The sequence below is a fragment of the Oreochromis aureus genome, linkage group 23, assembly GCF_013358895.1.
Source record: "Oreochromis aureus strain Israel breed Guangdong linkage group 23, ZZ_aureus, whole genome shotgun sequence".
Lineage (NCBI taxonomy): Eukaryota > Metazoa > Chordata > Actinopteri > Cichliformes > Cichlidae > Oreochromis > Oreochromis aureus.
In genome coordinates, this window is record NC_052963.1 from 3,909,146 (window position 1) to 3,926,358 (window position 17,213).

Here is a 17,213-nt window from a genome sequence, read left to right on the forward strand (position 1 = left end):
GATTCCAAGGTGACAACTTCTAGGTGATTTGAGATTTCATATTCATTTCATATTATCTCTCTTGCTTTCTCTTTATAAACCGAGATGATTATACAGTTTCAAGGACTGAAGTTAAACTAAACACTATCTAGCTATGTCTATGGTTTTATTCTCATTGAATGTATAGCACCTGTTCTTCTTGCCATATGCTATCATATGGCAAGAAGAACATTGTGTCGTTAATTGTGTTGTGAACAGTAAGCGACTCTAGCCACAACAAGGTTAGAATTTAATATGTTATTTATATGTTATACTTAATATGTTATTCTGTTATTCTGTTGTGGTTTTTTGTTTTTTAAAAAAACTATTTATTTATTACTTAAAAATTCTGTTTCTTCGTTATTCTGTTTCTTTTCGCTCCGGGGCCGTGTGTACATAATTTCGTTCCACTTCATGTAAACATGTGATGCGAATGACAATAAAGCTCCTTGAATCCTTGAATCCTAATATGGTGCTGTGTGGTTTAATGACCTGTTCCCAATAAGTCATAATCCTGAACATGACCACCACATTGAAATTTTAACTGGCCCAGTGATTCATTTATAAATCTTTAATGGTGTCCATTGTTGTGTACACTGTAAGGTTTTAAAAACTGAACTTAAAATGGACATATTATATAGTTTCTTAGTTTAGTTATATGTGCAGTGTTACTGTGATGGATGTTTATACAGTGGATGCTTACATAACTGACATTTCCAATAAAAGCCCAGGCATCAAACTGCTACAGTGCTTCACTTCTGACTGTATTTTTCTACTCTTGGATTTGTATCCCATCAGAGTTCTATCCTTGACATGTACTGATACACCTATTCAAAAAACAGCACTGTACAATGTACAGTGTTGAAAAGACAAGAGCCAGTACATCATCACAATGCAAGCACACTGTATGTGTATATGTTCATACCAGCTCATGTCCTGTTAGTCCCTCCAGCAGCTCTAGCAGGCGTCGCCCATCACACAGGTCTGAGAACAGGTCCTCCACAGGTGGCTTCCCTGTCTAAAGCACAAATACACCAAATGAAAATAAGAATGCGGATTTGTGGCAGAGTGTGGTCTCCAGCTCCACTGCAGAGGAGGGGTGATGTGTGGTGTGCTGTGGGTTTGGGGGCAGTGCCACGGTGGCTGGCAGGGCAGGTGGGATCTATTGACTAATTATGCCTTTCATGTTTTTTCATGTTTTTAGGAATGTCCTGGGACTGGAGAGAGGACATCTGAAAAGCTACAAGCGTGAATTATTGCTGGAAACAAAAAAGAAAAAACATTCACTTGCCCTTCAACAATGTGTGGTCTAGGTGTGTCACAGCAAGAATAACAACTTATATTTTCAAACTGTGTACATTCACAGTAGTATTTTCCTACTTTATCCATTATTTCAAAAAAGAATCATTACATTGATAACTTCTAAAGATGATATTTCCGAGAAAAAAGTCAGAATTCTGAGATTAATCTCAGAAAAAAAGTCAGAATTCTGAGAAAAAAGTCAGAATTCTGAATGAATGAATGAGCCTTTATTTGTCCGTTGCAGTTGCCTGCAACTGAGATTACAGATTTCTGAGATTAATATCAGAAAAAAGTCAGAATTTTGACTTTAATCTCAGAATTCTGAGAAAAAAGTCAGAATTCTGACTTTTGTCTGAAAATTCTGGAAAAGAAAAAAAAAAGACGTGTCCACTTTTTTCCCCCCCAGTGGCCCTAATCCTCTGCCGTATTTGTCTGATGAAGAGCATGTGTGCTCAAAAAATCATACACTACTAAATGCAATAGTGTGCAAATAGTGTGCAAACCATTAAATTCTTTGCGGCCCTCCATTGTATGGAGGGCCAGGAGTGACAAAATAGCATATTTAATTAATTAATTTTGTCACTTCTGGCCCTTCATAGCCCTACTTGCTCATAGGATATAAGTATATAACCACTTCATTTGTGTTTATTCTACATACTAGCTGTTACTAGGCAAGTAATGATTTACTTTTTTCATGTTTGGTCAAAAGGAGGACCTGAAAATGATGGACATTAATGTTAACAAAACTCTCTGCTCTTTAGAAGTAAATGCTAATGGATAATTGTCATGATGTTGACCTAATAACAGACACAGGTTTATTTATTTCCATTATTCCAGAGAGCACTTACATGAGCCTCTTTCCTAAATGTCAGTTTACTGAGCCAATTTCGGCACACATTGATATGCGTCAGTCGCTAGGGTTACATTTATTCACAGTACCACATTCATCTCTTGAGCGCAACACAGTCATAACTGTAACTGTGTCATTAATGATCCTCTGCACAGAGTCAACCAAAAGTGTGAAGCACTAACCAGAGACTCCTCCGAAGACTCTGGCACAGGACATTCGATGGGCACAAAACAAATCAGATGCTGTCCAAGTACAACAGAAACTTCAAATTTCTGTGTTACAGAATGAAGTGGCACATCTCAAGCATACTGTATCATATATCACTGTATCTCTCTGCATTTCTTGGGGCAGATCATTTATGTGGAAGAACAGTAGCCCTACTTACTACGGCAAGTACCACTTGGCAAACATTTAAGATAGAAAGGAAACAGCTGAGTTGAAGGTGCAGAAAGTGCCACAATCATTGCCAAAAATGTGGTCCTGAACTTGTAAAGGAAAGTATATATAATGTACACTGTACTGTCACGTCTGGCGAAGCAGACGACGTGGAGTGGATGAGAATGAGGACCCAAGTACAGACAAACAAATGAATGAGAAGGTTTAAACTGAAAATGAGCCTTTATTGGCCGCTGTACCAAAACACAACAAAAGGATTCAGAAAGGGAACTAACAAAACCTAAACTGGGAGCAGCTAAACTAAAGAACACCGGAAACATGGAAAAATGTTCCAAAACCTTACAACCGGGAACGAAAACATCAAGGAGGGAACACAGACGAAACACTGGGGAAGACTCACAAGAGAAAATGCAGACAATCCGACGAGGAACAGAGGTGAACACACACTATGGCTGTATCCCAATTCAGGGTCTGCAGCCTTAATGACCGCATTTTAAGGCCGATTACGTCACAGCGACGCGACGAAGGCTGTCCCAATTCAAAGGCTGCTCAAAATGCAGCCTCAAATGCGTCTTTCATTTCCCTGAATTTTAAGGAAGGGTTTGTGTATCCTTCATGGCCCAACATATCCCAGAATTCATAGCGCGGCGGTGGGTGTGGATAATTTTGCCGAAAAAAATGGAGGGGCGCCCGAAGAGTAAACTTTTAGAAGTACTGAATATTATGTCACTTATTTATGTCCAAATGTTTAATAATGAAGAACATTAAGACATTACTGTTGGTCACATGTCGGCAAAGTTATGTGACATTGCGATGTTTGTACTAACTTGGTTTTAAAGCCTTTACTTTAAAATATATGCCGCTCAATAGACCTTAATCTTACAGAGAATGTGATGATTTTATGGATAATTAAAGTCAGTCATATATCCACAAACACAACAAGCTGAAAGTCAGTGATGCTGCTCGGTTTGCAGTCCTGAATATGACGGCACAAGCAGGATTCACTGCACTGTTAATGTTAGCTATGTTATATTGCTGCCTCTGTTCGGTGGTGTCGAGCCAAACAGACTTTAACGTGTGTTTGAACGAGCTGACGGTTCACTCGTTAAGCTGAAAGAAAGATGCTTTAATCACAGGAGTCACACATGTAATAACACAAACACTAAATCCTCCTTCTCTTGTGCTGTTTTGTAGCAGTGTATACACCTGAGACTGTCACCTGTCTGTCTGTCCCTTTCTCTCTGATTGTGTAAGAAAAGTATGAACATGTATTTATAAGTTACACTTGTGTTTGAATCCTGCAGCTTATCACACATTTGATTTCCATGTTTGAGAACTGCAAGTGTCCAGAGTGAGGACAGACTGAGGGACCCACTGCTGCACATCATCTGTGAGGCTTTGCACCCCTGATGATCCATCAGGACAAACTCAGCAGTGTGTGAGGAAGAGGAGGAGGAAGAGCCAGCAGCAGCTGACAGATGGAGAGAATAGACAGACTGTTCCCTATTTGTGAAGGACTGCTAGGAAAGTTTAACATAACTAATTGTCTGTCCTGAATCAGTCTTATTAGGTAATGTTCAAATAATTTGATCATTCCAGTGTTTTCAGTGTGGGAGAAAGTACTCAGGGCCTTCAAGTTACACACTATGAAAGGCAGCAACAAGTTTAATATTCAGAAACCTAAAGTATGTATCAGCAGAAGAATGGAGCTGAAAATAAATGTTTGTTTCAGTTCTATGAAGCTTTGAGTATTTTGGATTAGTAGCACTGTTGTGTTTGTTGTATCATATTGCTGTAATTGTTTATATGCTTTATAAATGTTGAGGTAAGTTGATCTATAGTGTTACATCATATTCTATAAGGATGTTATGTGTTTGTATACTTTCGGCCCAGTTTGACCCATTTAGCAGAAGTCAGCCTGTTTAAGGCTCTGATATCTATTCTGTATGACTTAAAGCAGTTATGACATGGTATGATTTTCTCATCTAATAAAGGAATATTTAATATATCAGTCTACTCTTCATTCTATCAGGAACAGTTATCACAGCTCATACATTTTCTTTTTACACATATATGTAAGCATTGAGCCAAATTTAGTAATGCCAACAAATTAAACGAACAATATTTGTCTCTTATATATAATATATCTATATATACACTGTCAAAGATACTTGTCTTTGAGTGAAGATTTAAGGTGATAGGAAATATAAATAAATGCAAATTGAATCTGCACTGAAGCTCAGTATTTGACACAGAGTTCAAGTTTACTGCTGTGATTACTAATAATGATAAATGATAACTTTAATATTGGCCATATTATAGTTACATTACCAAAGTAAGATGCCTCAGATACTTATCAAATCACACAAAGCTCATATAAAAACAAACAAACAAATGAACAAACGATTTTCTCCTTCATTTCTGTCAAACAATGCTGTATGAAATGTTTCCAGCTGTTAGTATCATGGTTGCTAGACAACCTGGGCAGCGCAATGGAAGCTAGACCGTCTCATTTCACAAGCCTTGCACTTCCGGCCTTAGCGGTCTTTGAGTATGCGGCCCTTGTGGACCGTTAAGGCTGCGTACTTTAAGGCTGCAGACCCTGAATTGGGATACAGCCACTATATACATGAGGAAATGAGGAAATGGCAGACAGGCAGGGAACACAGCTGACACTAATCAGATGAGACAAGACCGGGAGGAAGCAAAAAATAATACATTGACATAGGACACGGACTTTCAAAGTAAAACAGGAAACAGAAGACAGCCACAGAGGCACGGAGTTGTTACTGAACAGAGGGAACACTGAGTACAGGGACAGGAGTGGCATGAGACACGACTGACTAGGGAACAAGAAGAACTAAACCTACACTAAACATGAGGGGCACAGGGACCAAAACCTAAGAACTAGAAATCACAAACCAAGAAGAACTGGAGAGCTAGAAATACAAAACAGAAATCAAAACACTAGCAGTCAAAAACCATGAGAAAAGATCAATAATAATACAAAAGTCAAAACACTGGGTTACCGACCCAGGACCGTGACAATCTCCCTACACTGTAAAATGTAATATTGTGTTTAATTAAAAATATTAAATAGGCTGAACTCAATTTTTTTCAATTTGTTCTTAGAACTCAATTTAAATAAGTTACCAGTACTTTTTATGAAAACACGCTGATAAACTCAATTTATTTGAGTTGTCTTAACTTAGAAAAACTAAGTAAGCTGGAAGTTTTGCTTCTCAGTGCGGAAGGATGAAAGATATGGTTTGAAAATGCCACGTCGTCACTACCATTCTCCTCCCTAGCACGGGTCAGTCCGCATTTGTTATGGAATATGTTGAGCAAACCTGGAGAAGCGTCAGCTCAAGATATTATTGTTGTCATTGCTGTGGATCTTTACCTGATACACTGACTTGGTGAGTAAATGTTTACTCTTATTCAAACTGATTTGTGGCTTCTCTTAGTTTAGCACCAGGTTTATAATCTTGCTAGCTAGTTAGTGTTAGCCTAGCGTTGCTGCTGTCGCTGGGCTCATCTTACTTAAAAATTAACACCACAGCCTTAAAAACCTTACATAAAACTATGTCGGTGAAATTTTCTGTTGATTGTTTGAAATAAATAAGTGAGATAAGAGCCCAGACAAAATTCTTCGGAAGGTGCAGCCGTTAGGGGTGGGGTAGGTGTGGGATGTGGGGGGTGGATAACAGAGCTCTCCGAAAACGTGGAAGCACTTTTGCAAATATGTGATATTTTGATAAATTAAGTAGATATTTGAGCATTACACAGCTACATTCTCGCCTGAAAATATCTTAAAAGGTTATTTTGTGACCCAGAAAGGGTAGTCTGGGGAAAAGGAGGATCGCATTTGTCGGCCACGGTTGTCAGAGCCTGTGCGTACTTGTAAGCGCGGCAATGGCGGAGGAGCGCCGCTGAAAAACTTGTTATTTTTCTGGGACACAAAATAAACTTTTAAGATATTTTCAGGTGAGAATGTAGCTGTGTAAAGTTCAAATATCTGCTCGATTTATCAAGACATCACATATTTGCAAAAATGCTCCGACGTTTTCAGAGACGTCCATTTTTTTCATGTTTGTGGCAGCTTTTGAACATCTGTTGCGTCTATTAATGTCAAATCTAGCCTTTATTTAACAACATAAGCAAACTCTATGTTACAATGATTGCACAGCCATTAAGGATCAAATCAGTTTCTGAAAAATGTTCTGTTTTTTCTCCCTCTGCTTGCTTCTTACTGTCTTTGAGGCTCGGGACCAGCACTCCTGTTGTTGGACAGAAAGACATCAACTCAGTGGTAAGTATTTTGGTTTTCCAATATATTAGCAACTGTCAGTGACATTTATATTAATCAGGCTGAACTTTAATCATACTTTAGATCAGCCTGTTTTACTTATTGTTTTATTTGTGCTTTGGTTTGGGGAAGTTGTTTCTTTACTGATCTTTTCCTGTCTTCTGTTATTAGACTTGAGATATGACTGCACTATGCTGTTGCTGGTGACCACAGTTAATTCTACAAGACATGCTGTGTAAGTAAACAAACAACAACAGTTTGGTCTGCATTTCTTGAAAGATCACATCCCCCAAACTTAGTTTAGAGGGTCTACACTGTATATAGTGAAGTCTGCAAGTTTTCTAACAGCAAAATTTGTTTTGTGCACAAATCATTTTGCACATCATTAGAATGAAAGTTACTGGCCATGTTTGCATAGCCCTTTTTAAAATGATGCTTTCATGACATTATTGTGTGTCGGTTGGTGGTCAGGGCTATGCAGACTGACAAGTGGGACATTGAATGTCATCTCTCTGGTGGGGAGGCAGCCTGAGATTGTTTAAATTGGAGTCTGTTTTATACCAAATGCAGAAAAAATGTTTTAAGAAAGCAATTAAGTTCATGTTCCAAAAATACGATTGTTTGCTTGCAGGACAACAGGAGAGATGAGGCCTCCGTCACAGATGGTGTGGTCAGTGAAGATGGTCGCCTGCAGGTTCAAGCTCATTGCATCTCCAACCCACATCCACTGCTACTGTACTTAAGGGAAGTTAAAGACTTTCTTCTGCACCTACATTTGGATCACCTCGATCCATGACAGTCATTCAGGCAGTAATGCCTGGACTGGAAACAAGCCGTCCTTAAAATAATACAACATTCCAGCTCATGTGTTGGAATGGAAAACAAATGTGTTGTTTAAATTAGAGACTGCACTTGTGACAGAACAATAAATATTTTATTTTGATTATATAAGTAATGTAAGTACAAAACAAACTGTGGTAGACCTAAACTTATTTTCAGAATAATTACATCTGAGACTTTGTTTCAGTGTAAGATTATAATTGTTTGTTGTTCCGCAGAACAGTGTCCAGTATGTTGGCTGTTATACTTTGTTGTGTTTGAAAATAAAAGTTGGGCTCATTTTAACATCATTACAAAAAGTGTTGTTAATTATTTTTAATCATATTCAGGTTACCACAAATTGTTTTTTCATTTAGTTGAACTTGAAATGTTTGTCAGTAGGTAAACAATTAGTATTGCACAGTCAGAGATATCAAGTTATTCTTAATGTTGCAGACTTGCAATGTATAAGTTGTCCTAACAGACATCTTAAGTAAGCTTTACTTAGTTTTTTTGAGGCAACGAGTTTCCATAATTTTTTTGAGTTCTGGGAACTAACAAGGCTGTACAGTGTACTCAAAATGAGTAAGTTGCCCTAACTTGGTCATCTTACGTAAACTTGATCCAATTTTTTTGAGTTCTGGGAACAAATGAGCTTGTACAGAGTACTCAAAATAAACAAGTTGTCCTAATTTAGTCATTTTTAGCTAAGCTTTACTCAATTTTTTTTGAGGCAACGAGTTTCCATAATTTTTTTGAGTTCTGGGAACTAATTAGATTTTACAGTGTATTTAGCAATGCAACATTTGTACATAACCATTTATTTTAGAGTGGCATTTCATGTCCCCATTTTTTATAAAAAAAAAAAAAAGACAAAAATCTTAGAAGCATCTCAAAAGCAATAATAGCAGGAAACTACATCTTTACTTTCTACAATAAAGGGATGATCGTCTGGTTCTGTCGGAGGTTTCTTCCTGTTAAAAGGGAGTTTTTCCTTCCCACTGTTGCCAAAGTGCTTGCTCATAGGGGGTCATACGATTGTTGGGTTTTTCTCTGTATGTATTATTGTAAGGTCTACCTTACAATATAAAGCACCTTGAGGTGACTGTTGTTGTGATTTGGCGCTGTATAAATAACATTGAATTGAAGAAAATGAATTGAATCGTGGTGCTAGTGTGTTATAATAGTGAACAGAGTGTGAACTGTGTTGCTTCATACTGAAAAATTGCACAATGATACCCGAACTGATGTTTGCTCTTTGCACAGCACGGGGGACACGGTGTAATTACAAATCAGCAGAAAAGGACTTCCAGGGAGCAATCTTAAAGAAGCACTGGAGGTGTCAAGGGTGTAACAAAGCAGTTCAGCAGCTAATCAGCCAGTTACATGGCAGCAAGCCACTGCTTTTACACGTGAGTGAGAGTGAGAGAGGGTGGGTGAGCTGCACAGGTTGATATCAACAGAGAGAGAGTGTGTTGTAATTCATGCACTTATCTTTTAATAAGAAAATAAAACAGGCCTTCATCTTTTTTTATTAGAAATTGTGTTTGTTGCATAATCGCTTTAATCGTCGTTACCCTAACCACTTACTCACATTCTGCAGCCAGAAACTGACTAAACAATTTCTACTGTTAATTAAAGTGTGAAAGCCTAATAAATTACAGATGAACTATTTGTTAACAATTTGTGTGACTTTTTTTCCACTGAGATCCACTGTAATTATCTCAATCAAACAGGACAAAACCGCACAGGTTCACACAGGATCTAATATAACCAATCATGCCCTAAGAAAAGGTTTAGGCAGTCGGGATGGGTCCCATGTTAAAGTGGACCTGGCACCCTGGCCCATGCTGCCATAGATTTTGGTCATGGGTAACTGTTAGCTAACTAGCCGTGGTATTAGTTTTAGCTTGGGTATTTGACACATTCAGTCCAAAAACCAGTGTCTTCTTGCTCAGTGTGCCCCAGTGTTAGAACTAAAGATGACTGTTAGTTCATCTCTGTCCTCAAAAACACAGTACTGTTACTGTGTTTTAATGACATAAAACACGAGCCACCTTCAGTACCTTTGTGCTTATATACTACACTCACTTAAAATCCATTCCAGATTACACTTGACAAAGATAGAAGCACTACTTTTATGTTTTATTGTGTAGTTCGTTAGTTAGTTATCAGTAGCTTATGTTTCATGTGACTCACATTTAATTTTATTACTGCCCTACACACACTTCTGCGCCTGCATTTCTAGTTCTCAGGGAAAGTTTAAAGATTTTCCAGATCTTAAAATACATTTCATACAAACATTTTACTTCCACGGACACATTTCCAGGTTCCTGTCTTTTTATATTGCTGCACTCTGTATCTGACCATCTCTGACCATCATTGGGCTTGCTAAAGTAAAAAACTAATTATTATTATAAATTGATACTAAAATTTACTAATCTGTGTATTTACTTGATTTTAGACACCGACGTTTTTACATGCTTGTACATGTCTATAACCGATGATGTAACAGTTGTTTCACAATAGCTCACACAGTTGGTAGACACTTTGAGACCAACTTTCTAGTCTGCTTAGTTAGTTGTCACCTTTACTATACTAACTATATGGCTCCCTGCTCAGACTCTCCCTTGAGTGTCACTCTGCTTGCTCATCAGCCGTCTACCGAGCACCATTCCCACATTCATCACACTTCCTTGGGTGTGTTTCCCAGTGCTCTGTTTTTTGGACTTTTTAGTCTTTATTGTATCGTGTTTTGAGAAATGGATTCTTGATTTATGTCTGGATTTATATGTGATTATAATTTTGTTCTTCTTTGTCTTGTCTGTCTCTCATGTGTTTTTATTTTCTTCCAGCATCTAGTTTGTACGGAGCCCCTCTGATGACATGGTCCAAAAAATAAATAAATTGTGGCCACAAAATACTGCTTCGTGGGCACAAAATGGGTATAACGTGCCCACGAAATAGTTATTCGTGCCCACGAAATACTATTTCGAGGGCACGAAATAGGTATAACGTGCACACGAAATGCTAATTTGTGGGCACAAAACACTTGACCGATAACCGTGATCCTTCCCAGGCCCTTGCAGTTGGTTGACAATAAAATCTATCCCGGCGTCCAGGTCATACCTACGTCTGTAAAGCAACTGGGCTCTCAATATCCTGTTTAAATGTCTCTCCATAATAATGGTTCCTTGCATTGCCAGGCTTTTCAAAATGCATTTGTAGCTCATTCCCAGCCTAAAATAAAACTCAATCATACTGTCTCTGTCCATGGTGTATAGGTTTATCCTACTCTTATGCTTATGTCTCTACGCAGCTGTCCAGGAATTGTATCAATATGATGTGCGCACGTTATCTATTTCGTTGCCACAAATGCGTAATTTGTTGCCACGTTATAACCAATTCGTGCCCACAAATTACCATTTTGTGCGCACGTTATACCTATTTCGTGCCCTCGAAATAGTATTTCGTGGCCACAAATAAGTATTTCTTGGGCACGTTATACTATTTCGAGGGCACGAAGTAGTATTTTGTGGCCACAATTTATTTATTTTTTGGACCATGTCGTCAGAGATGCTCTGTAAGTTTGTGTGTCTTGAAGCTGGGTTGCATGTTCCCTGTCTTATTTTGAGAGTCCTTGTCTCATGTGCATTGCATTCAGTTTTGCTTCCCCTAGTCTCATTATGTCTAATTTGCTATAGCTGTGTTCCCATGTGTCTCCACTTCTTCTTCATCTTTCACCAAACTCTAACAACTTTTTGACCAAACACCTTCCTGCTTACCCGCTCTTCACTGCCTTCCAAGCTACATTCCTTGTGCTCCTTTACTCCCTTCCGTTTCACCTGCTCAGCCTGCACTCTACTGCACCTCAATTCACCGACCCTTCTTTCACCTCCAATTTTAAATAGTAAAACAAATTTAAACATAGGAAAGAATTCCCTCTCCTCATTATTTTTGGACATGTAAAATTTAACATCTGACATCAGAGGGGGGACGCACAGGAAGTTTCTCTTGTTCACTGGATGGTACTACCACAGATACTAGGAACAAATGTGGGAAACACATTACAAAAGGTATTCACTCTTTATAACTTTGTGTTGTATGTAACTATGACCCACAACATTAGATTCAAAACACTTTACTAATCCTAGAGGGGAAATCATTTTTTTTTTTTTTTTTTTTACAGGTGCTCAATTAAAACAAATATTTTTTTAATACCGAAAGCTAGAAAATATAAAGTCTTTAGCCCTGCCCATTGACTGATCAATAATGTAATTTTACTGGAACATACAATTGCACCAGGTAGAATAAAAGAATAAAGAATATAGAATATAGGCAGAAAGACAAATTTGGATGCAGAAGAGGGTTTGAACCAGGTTTTGGGTCAAGCGTAATATCCTAACCTCCGGTCCTTACTGGAATAAATGGACACTTTTCACAATTGTGCAGAACAAATGGGGATCCATTGTTTTTTTTTACAACTATTATATAGATTAAATGTCATAGATAAAAAATTATAACTTCATATATGCTTAATCCAAATTAAATTTTGACCCAGTATTTCCATTCAAAGGTGAGGTAAGTCAAGCTGTCCTTACTGTGGAGGGCACAGAATGATAGAATCATCTTTCTGTGTCTGCAAAGTCTGATTTTGAAGCGACTGCATCCACACACAAGAGGAACGAGTCAGCAATGTTTGGCATTCTGCTCACATTCCTGTAGAGGTCATTGCCATCAGTGTTTACTGAAGATGAAAATGCATTTGTGTGTGTGATATGATCAGTTCTGCCCTCCACCCAGCACTTACGCACGTGGGACATGGTGTTGGAAATATGCTGTGGGACATGACTGTCTATTCCTCCCTGGCTTTGTGTCAGTGCTCGTGTTTCTATGAATGCAAACTGCAGCTTGTGTTGAAGAAGATAAAAAGAGATATGAGTGCTAAAACAAATCAGGACAGAATATGCTGTAGAAGCAGCCTGATTTCACACCTATTTGTCAGCAGATGTAGAACAGGTTGCCCTTCGCATTTACCCCAAAAAGTCTATTTAATTTTTTTTCTTTTTTTTTTTTTTTCTTGGGGGGGGGGGGGTGTTGCAATATTGTCAAACTACACTGTAACAGCATAATATTTTTATCATTATAAATACATAATTATACTACATATATAATAAATTAGCAAAGAAGACCATAAGTCTGTAACAATGGAACAGGAAGAGCATATGGGAGAAGGATGCAACACATAACAACAATGTTCAGTTGCTAGGGGATCTAAGAGCAGACCTCGGCAGCACTCCCTGAATAGGATCCAGTAACCATTACGCTTCATTGTCATCTCTCCCTTTTTACCACGACGGACCGATGCAGCATCTGAATCAATGCAATCATTGCCCAATTTGTCTGTTAGTCTCCTGTTCTCTTCTCTCCTGACTCACAAACTAGACCCCAAAGCACCTGAACTCCTCCACCTGGGGTAGTAACTTGTCCCTGACCCAAAGTAGGCACTCCACCTTTTTTGACTGAGGACCATGGTCTCAGACTTGAAGGTGCTGATTCTTCTTTGTGCCCCTTCACAACTGGCTGCTAGAAGTCACCACCTAATGAACCCAACAGAACCAGATCATCTGCAAAAGTAGATTCTGAGGCCATCCAGCCTTCCAACACCTGGCTATGCCAAGAAATACTGTCAATAAAAACCATGAAGCATATACTCGTTTCTTCTTTTCACATTGGATCAGATGCCTCTGTCTCACCCTATCCCTGCATCCTCCTCTGTCTCACCAACTACTCTGCATAGTCTACTTTGTCTTGTATGTCCACTATACTTCCTATTCATTCCAAAGTATTTCAATCTTCCCTATCTATCCTTGTGTCCAAAATATTTCAACAAATATTTCTATATTTTTCTGATACACTCATAATCTTATCTGTTCTACTCAGTCCAATGAAAACCATAAATTATAGCAGGTCTTACTACCTTGTTGTAAACCAGCCATCCCAAATTCCTGTGCTCCATTTAAAATAAAAAATCTCATGGGCCCCACTCAGTCTTCTTTTATAATTAAAATACATGATAAAGGTCATTTTCTTAAAACATTTTTATAAAAATTTGACATATATAAACATGGATGTAGCCACTGTAGACACCAATTAGTTTTGCAAACAGGATGTTGATGCTTCAATTTGATGTGCTAATTTATCAGCTAATCTTAGCAAGTTTAGTTAACAAGTTGCATTCATAACCCGTATTGCGTTTTTAAATACTATTTACTAACATTTTAAACATTTCTTGATACATTTTATGAATCAATTACGTTTTAAATGTAGCATTTATTCATTTCTAATTTTTAATTAATTCATGACACAATCACAGAATTATTGATAGATGTATGTGATTAATTATGCATTTCCAATGTAAATCAATTTATATAATAATAATAATTATTTTTTATGCATGTACTCCCTACCATTCATAAAGCTATACCTCATAGCAAGCCACAAAATAAGTCTGCTAAAAAAGTGCTTCAAAAGACTACAACAGCACATAGATAGTAAAGAGATCCACTCCACATCAACTCCAAGGACTGGATCACGTCTCACAGTCTCTGACAGGGATAGCTGTCAATCAGTGCATCAACACCCCTAATTCAATTATTGGGATGAGTTTTAGATAGATAAATAAGTAAATACATGTTAAATTACAATGGATTCGTTTTTTATGGGGCTTTTCAACTTTACCAGAGCACTCAAAGCACTTTATACAACTTGCCTTATTCACCCATTAGCCAGAGTTGTTTGTCAGCCCTGTGACAGACTGGAGATCTGTCAAGGATGTACCTTGGCTTTCACTCACAGTTCCTGGGATGGAGTACTGTGACCTTGAACTGGATAAGTGGAAGAAGATGGATGGAGTAAGTTGATCTGTGACACATTTTCTCTTTCTAGTCAGCTCTGACTCAGACAAATTACCAGTCCCAGGAGTGTAAGGCCACGTGTCTATAAGCTGGCTTTCCAGCTCGGGTTGTCTAGGAGACCTTCTAAAGTACTTACTACCAGGCTATATGTAAATAAATAGTATTCATCATTCTTATTGGTAGTCACTAGACATTGAGATAAGTTGATCTCAGGTCCTGCCCACTTCCCATGCTTATATAATAAACAACTAATGGAGATATAAATAAATAAATTGTCATTGCTAAAAATGGAAGCATCAGAAGAGTAAATTGCATATGAAGTAAATTACAGATTGATATGCTGCAAACAAGAAAGTAAAAAAACTGTTCAGTTTCCTGTTGGTGACTGATCCTCATATTCATGCAGTGCTTCTTTTTATGGTTTGCTTAGCAGCAAATCACACTTAAATCAGTTATTTCTATTCTATTTTATTTTCTATTCTTACCAAATCTCTTTGCAATACTCTCTTTCCTGTAATCTAGTTTGCTCCACCTACTGTCTCACTACTCACTACCTATTAGTCTTCTGTGGCCTCCATAGAATGTGTGTGTGTGTATGACAGACAGCGTGAGAGAGAGACTGATCTATCTAGGAAGGGGTGCTAATTATGCTTTGGTAACCACATGTACTTTTCCTTGCCCCCTACATGCAAATTTTCTCCCATTTCAATGTGAAGAAAGGATGGATGAACAAAAAAGGATATGAAGGAAAGAACAGGATGGGAAGGGAGAGGTGAAGGAAAGGGGAAGAAAATGAAGAAACAAGAAGAAAGGCGTGTTAGAGTGAATTGTTAAATGTTGTCATTTTTATGTTTACCATCTTCACATTGTTTTAACTCTGTTGAAAGGAATTCTTTCTGATCTCCCCTCCCCAGATTCTCGAGGATCTGGGTGGGGGGGCTGTAGTGTTTTTATCATGGACACATCCTTGTAAAGGTCTGTTTGATGTTTGGTAAAACTTCCTGCCCTTTGTATGGTTTCACTGTGTTATCTATGGTAAACCATACATTGGGTGTGGGGGAGATTACCCTGTTTATGACCAAGGATGTTCCTCCTGCTTTTATGTTTTATGACCCTTTGATCAGCAGGAGAACACACGCACACACACACACACACACACACACAGTGCCTTGTCTTTGTAACCAAGGGGGGTTACGAGGGGAGGTGTTTGTAAACTATTGTTTGAATGTTTTCAATAAAAGGCAGCGAGAGGAGGCCATCGTCGGGGTCATTCGTAATGAGCTAAGATACTGACGAGGCCTCCCTTGCAAGTAAACGATCGAACACTGTTGCCTTGTTTTTCTTTCACGGGAATAAGTCCTGGATACAGTGGAGTCTGAGTTTAGACCCAACAAGGCGTTTAAACGAAATGTAGCGCAGGTAGTGCTGGAAATAAAGAGAAAGTTTAAAAAAAAGGAAAGAGAGGAGAGAGAAAAATAGGAAATGTAGACCAATGTAAACTTTAAGAGAACAGAGGAAGAACGGAAAGGAAGAGAAAATTAAAGGGGGGAAGGATATCCCACCATGACAGCCACCAACCATCCTGCAGCTACAGCTCCATGCAGTGGCCTCTACAATCGAGGTGAGGAACAAGGTGCATTTGGGGTCAGTGTCCCCAGCCTTCCTTGGAATGTTGTTGATGTTTTGCTGAAGTTGGGAGTTAAAGATTTTGAGGACCAGGTCCTCTGCCAGCCTACGGTGTCCAGGTTCCATGGCTCACTTATGGAGGCCTTTATGTTTGAACGTGGTGTTTATTATAGACAAACTGTGTTTTGCACCGAAGTCCAATACCAGAACACCATCTCAGGTTTAGATCAACCAGCCCATTCCTTCTGATTACTCCCCAGCAAGTCTCACTGTCATTGCCCACGTCAGTATTGAAGTCTTCCAGTAGCACGACAGAGTCCTCAGATTGAGCACCCTCAAGCATCTCACCAAGTGACTCCACAAAGGCTGGGTACTCACATGAACACAAATGATGTTCAAGATGTTCAAGATGGCGGCGCGCACGGGTGCAGCGGCTCTTAGCTCTCCAGTTTGGTGCTCGTTTTTACTTTTACTGTGTATATTTTTGAATGTTTGCAACGCCGCCATCTCTTACAGTCGCCAGAACCTAATTGACCTAGGTTTCAAATATAGTTTGTCTGTTTCTGGCGACTATCAGCGAACACACAACATCCTGGAGGAGATAGCGAGACCGCCGGGGTCACCATGGATGGTCTGCCCGCCCAGCAAGCGTAGAAGGCGACGGAGGGAGAGAAAGCAGAAGAGGGGATGCCGGTCGGGCTCAGATGCTAGGCTACGCAAATAACCACACCGGCCAGCACTTCCGAGCCTTTTCCTGTCGAACGCCAGATCCATCACCCACAAATTAGACGAATTGGAGCTACAGATAGCAACCACGAGCTTTGCACGTAACTGCAGCATTATTCTTATTACGGAGTCGTGGCTTCACCCGCTGATTCCCGACGCTGCAGTCGAGTTAGCAGGCCGCACGCTACACCGGCACGACAGAAACAGCAACTCAGGTAAAAGCAGAGGAGGGGGGCTATGTGTTTACGTG

General features: G+C 38.9%; 1 protein-coding gene across 1 annotated transcript in view; it reads right to left on the minus strand.

Moving 5' to 3' along the window:
* The window catches only part of LOC116316656 (dystrophin-like), a 233,304-nt gene that overhangs the window by 196,742 nt on the left and 19,349 nt on the right, over positions 1 to 17,213 (minus strand). Inside the window, exon 3 of the mRNA XM_039607248.1 lies at positions 944 to 1,036. Within this exon, the coding sequence (XP_039463182.1) occupies positions 944 to 1,036 (93 nt within the window). The remainder of the gene's footprint in view (positions 1 to 943; positions 1,037 to 17,213) is intronic.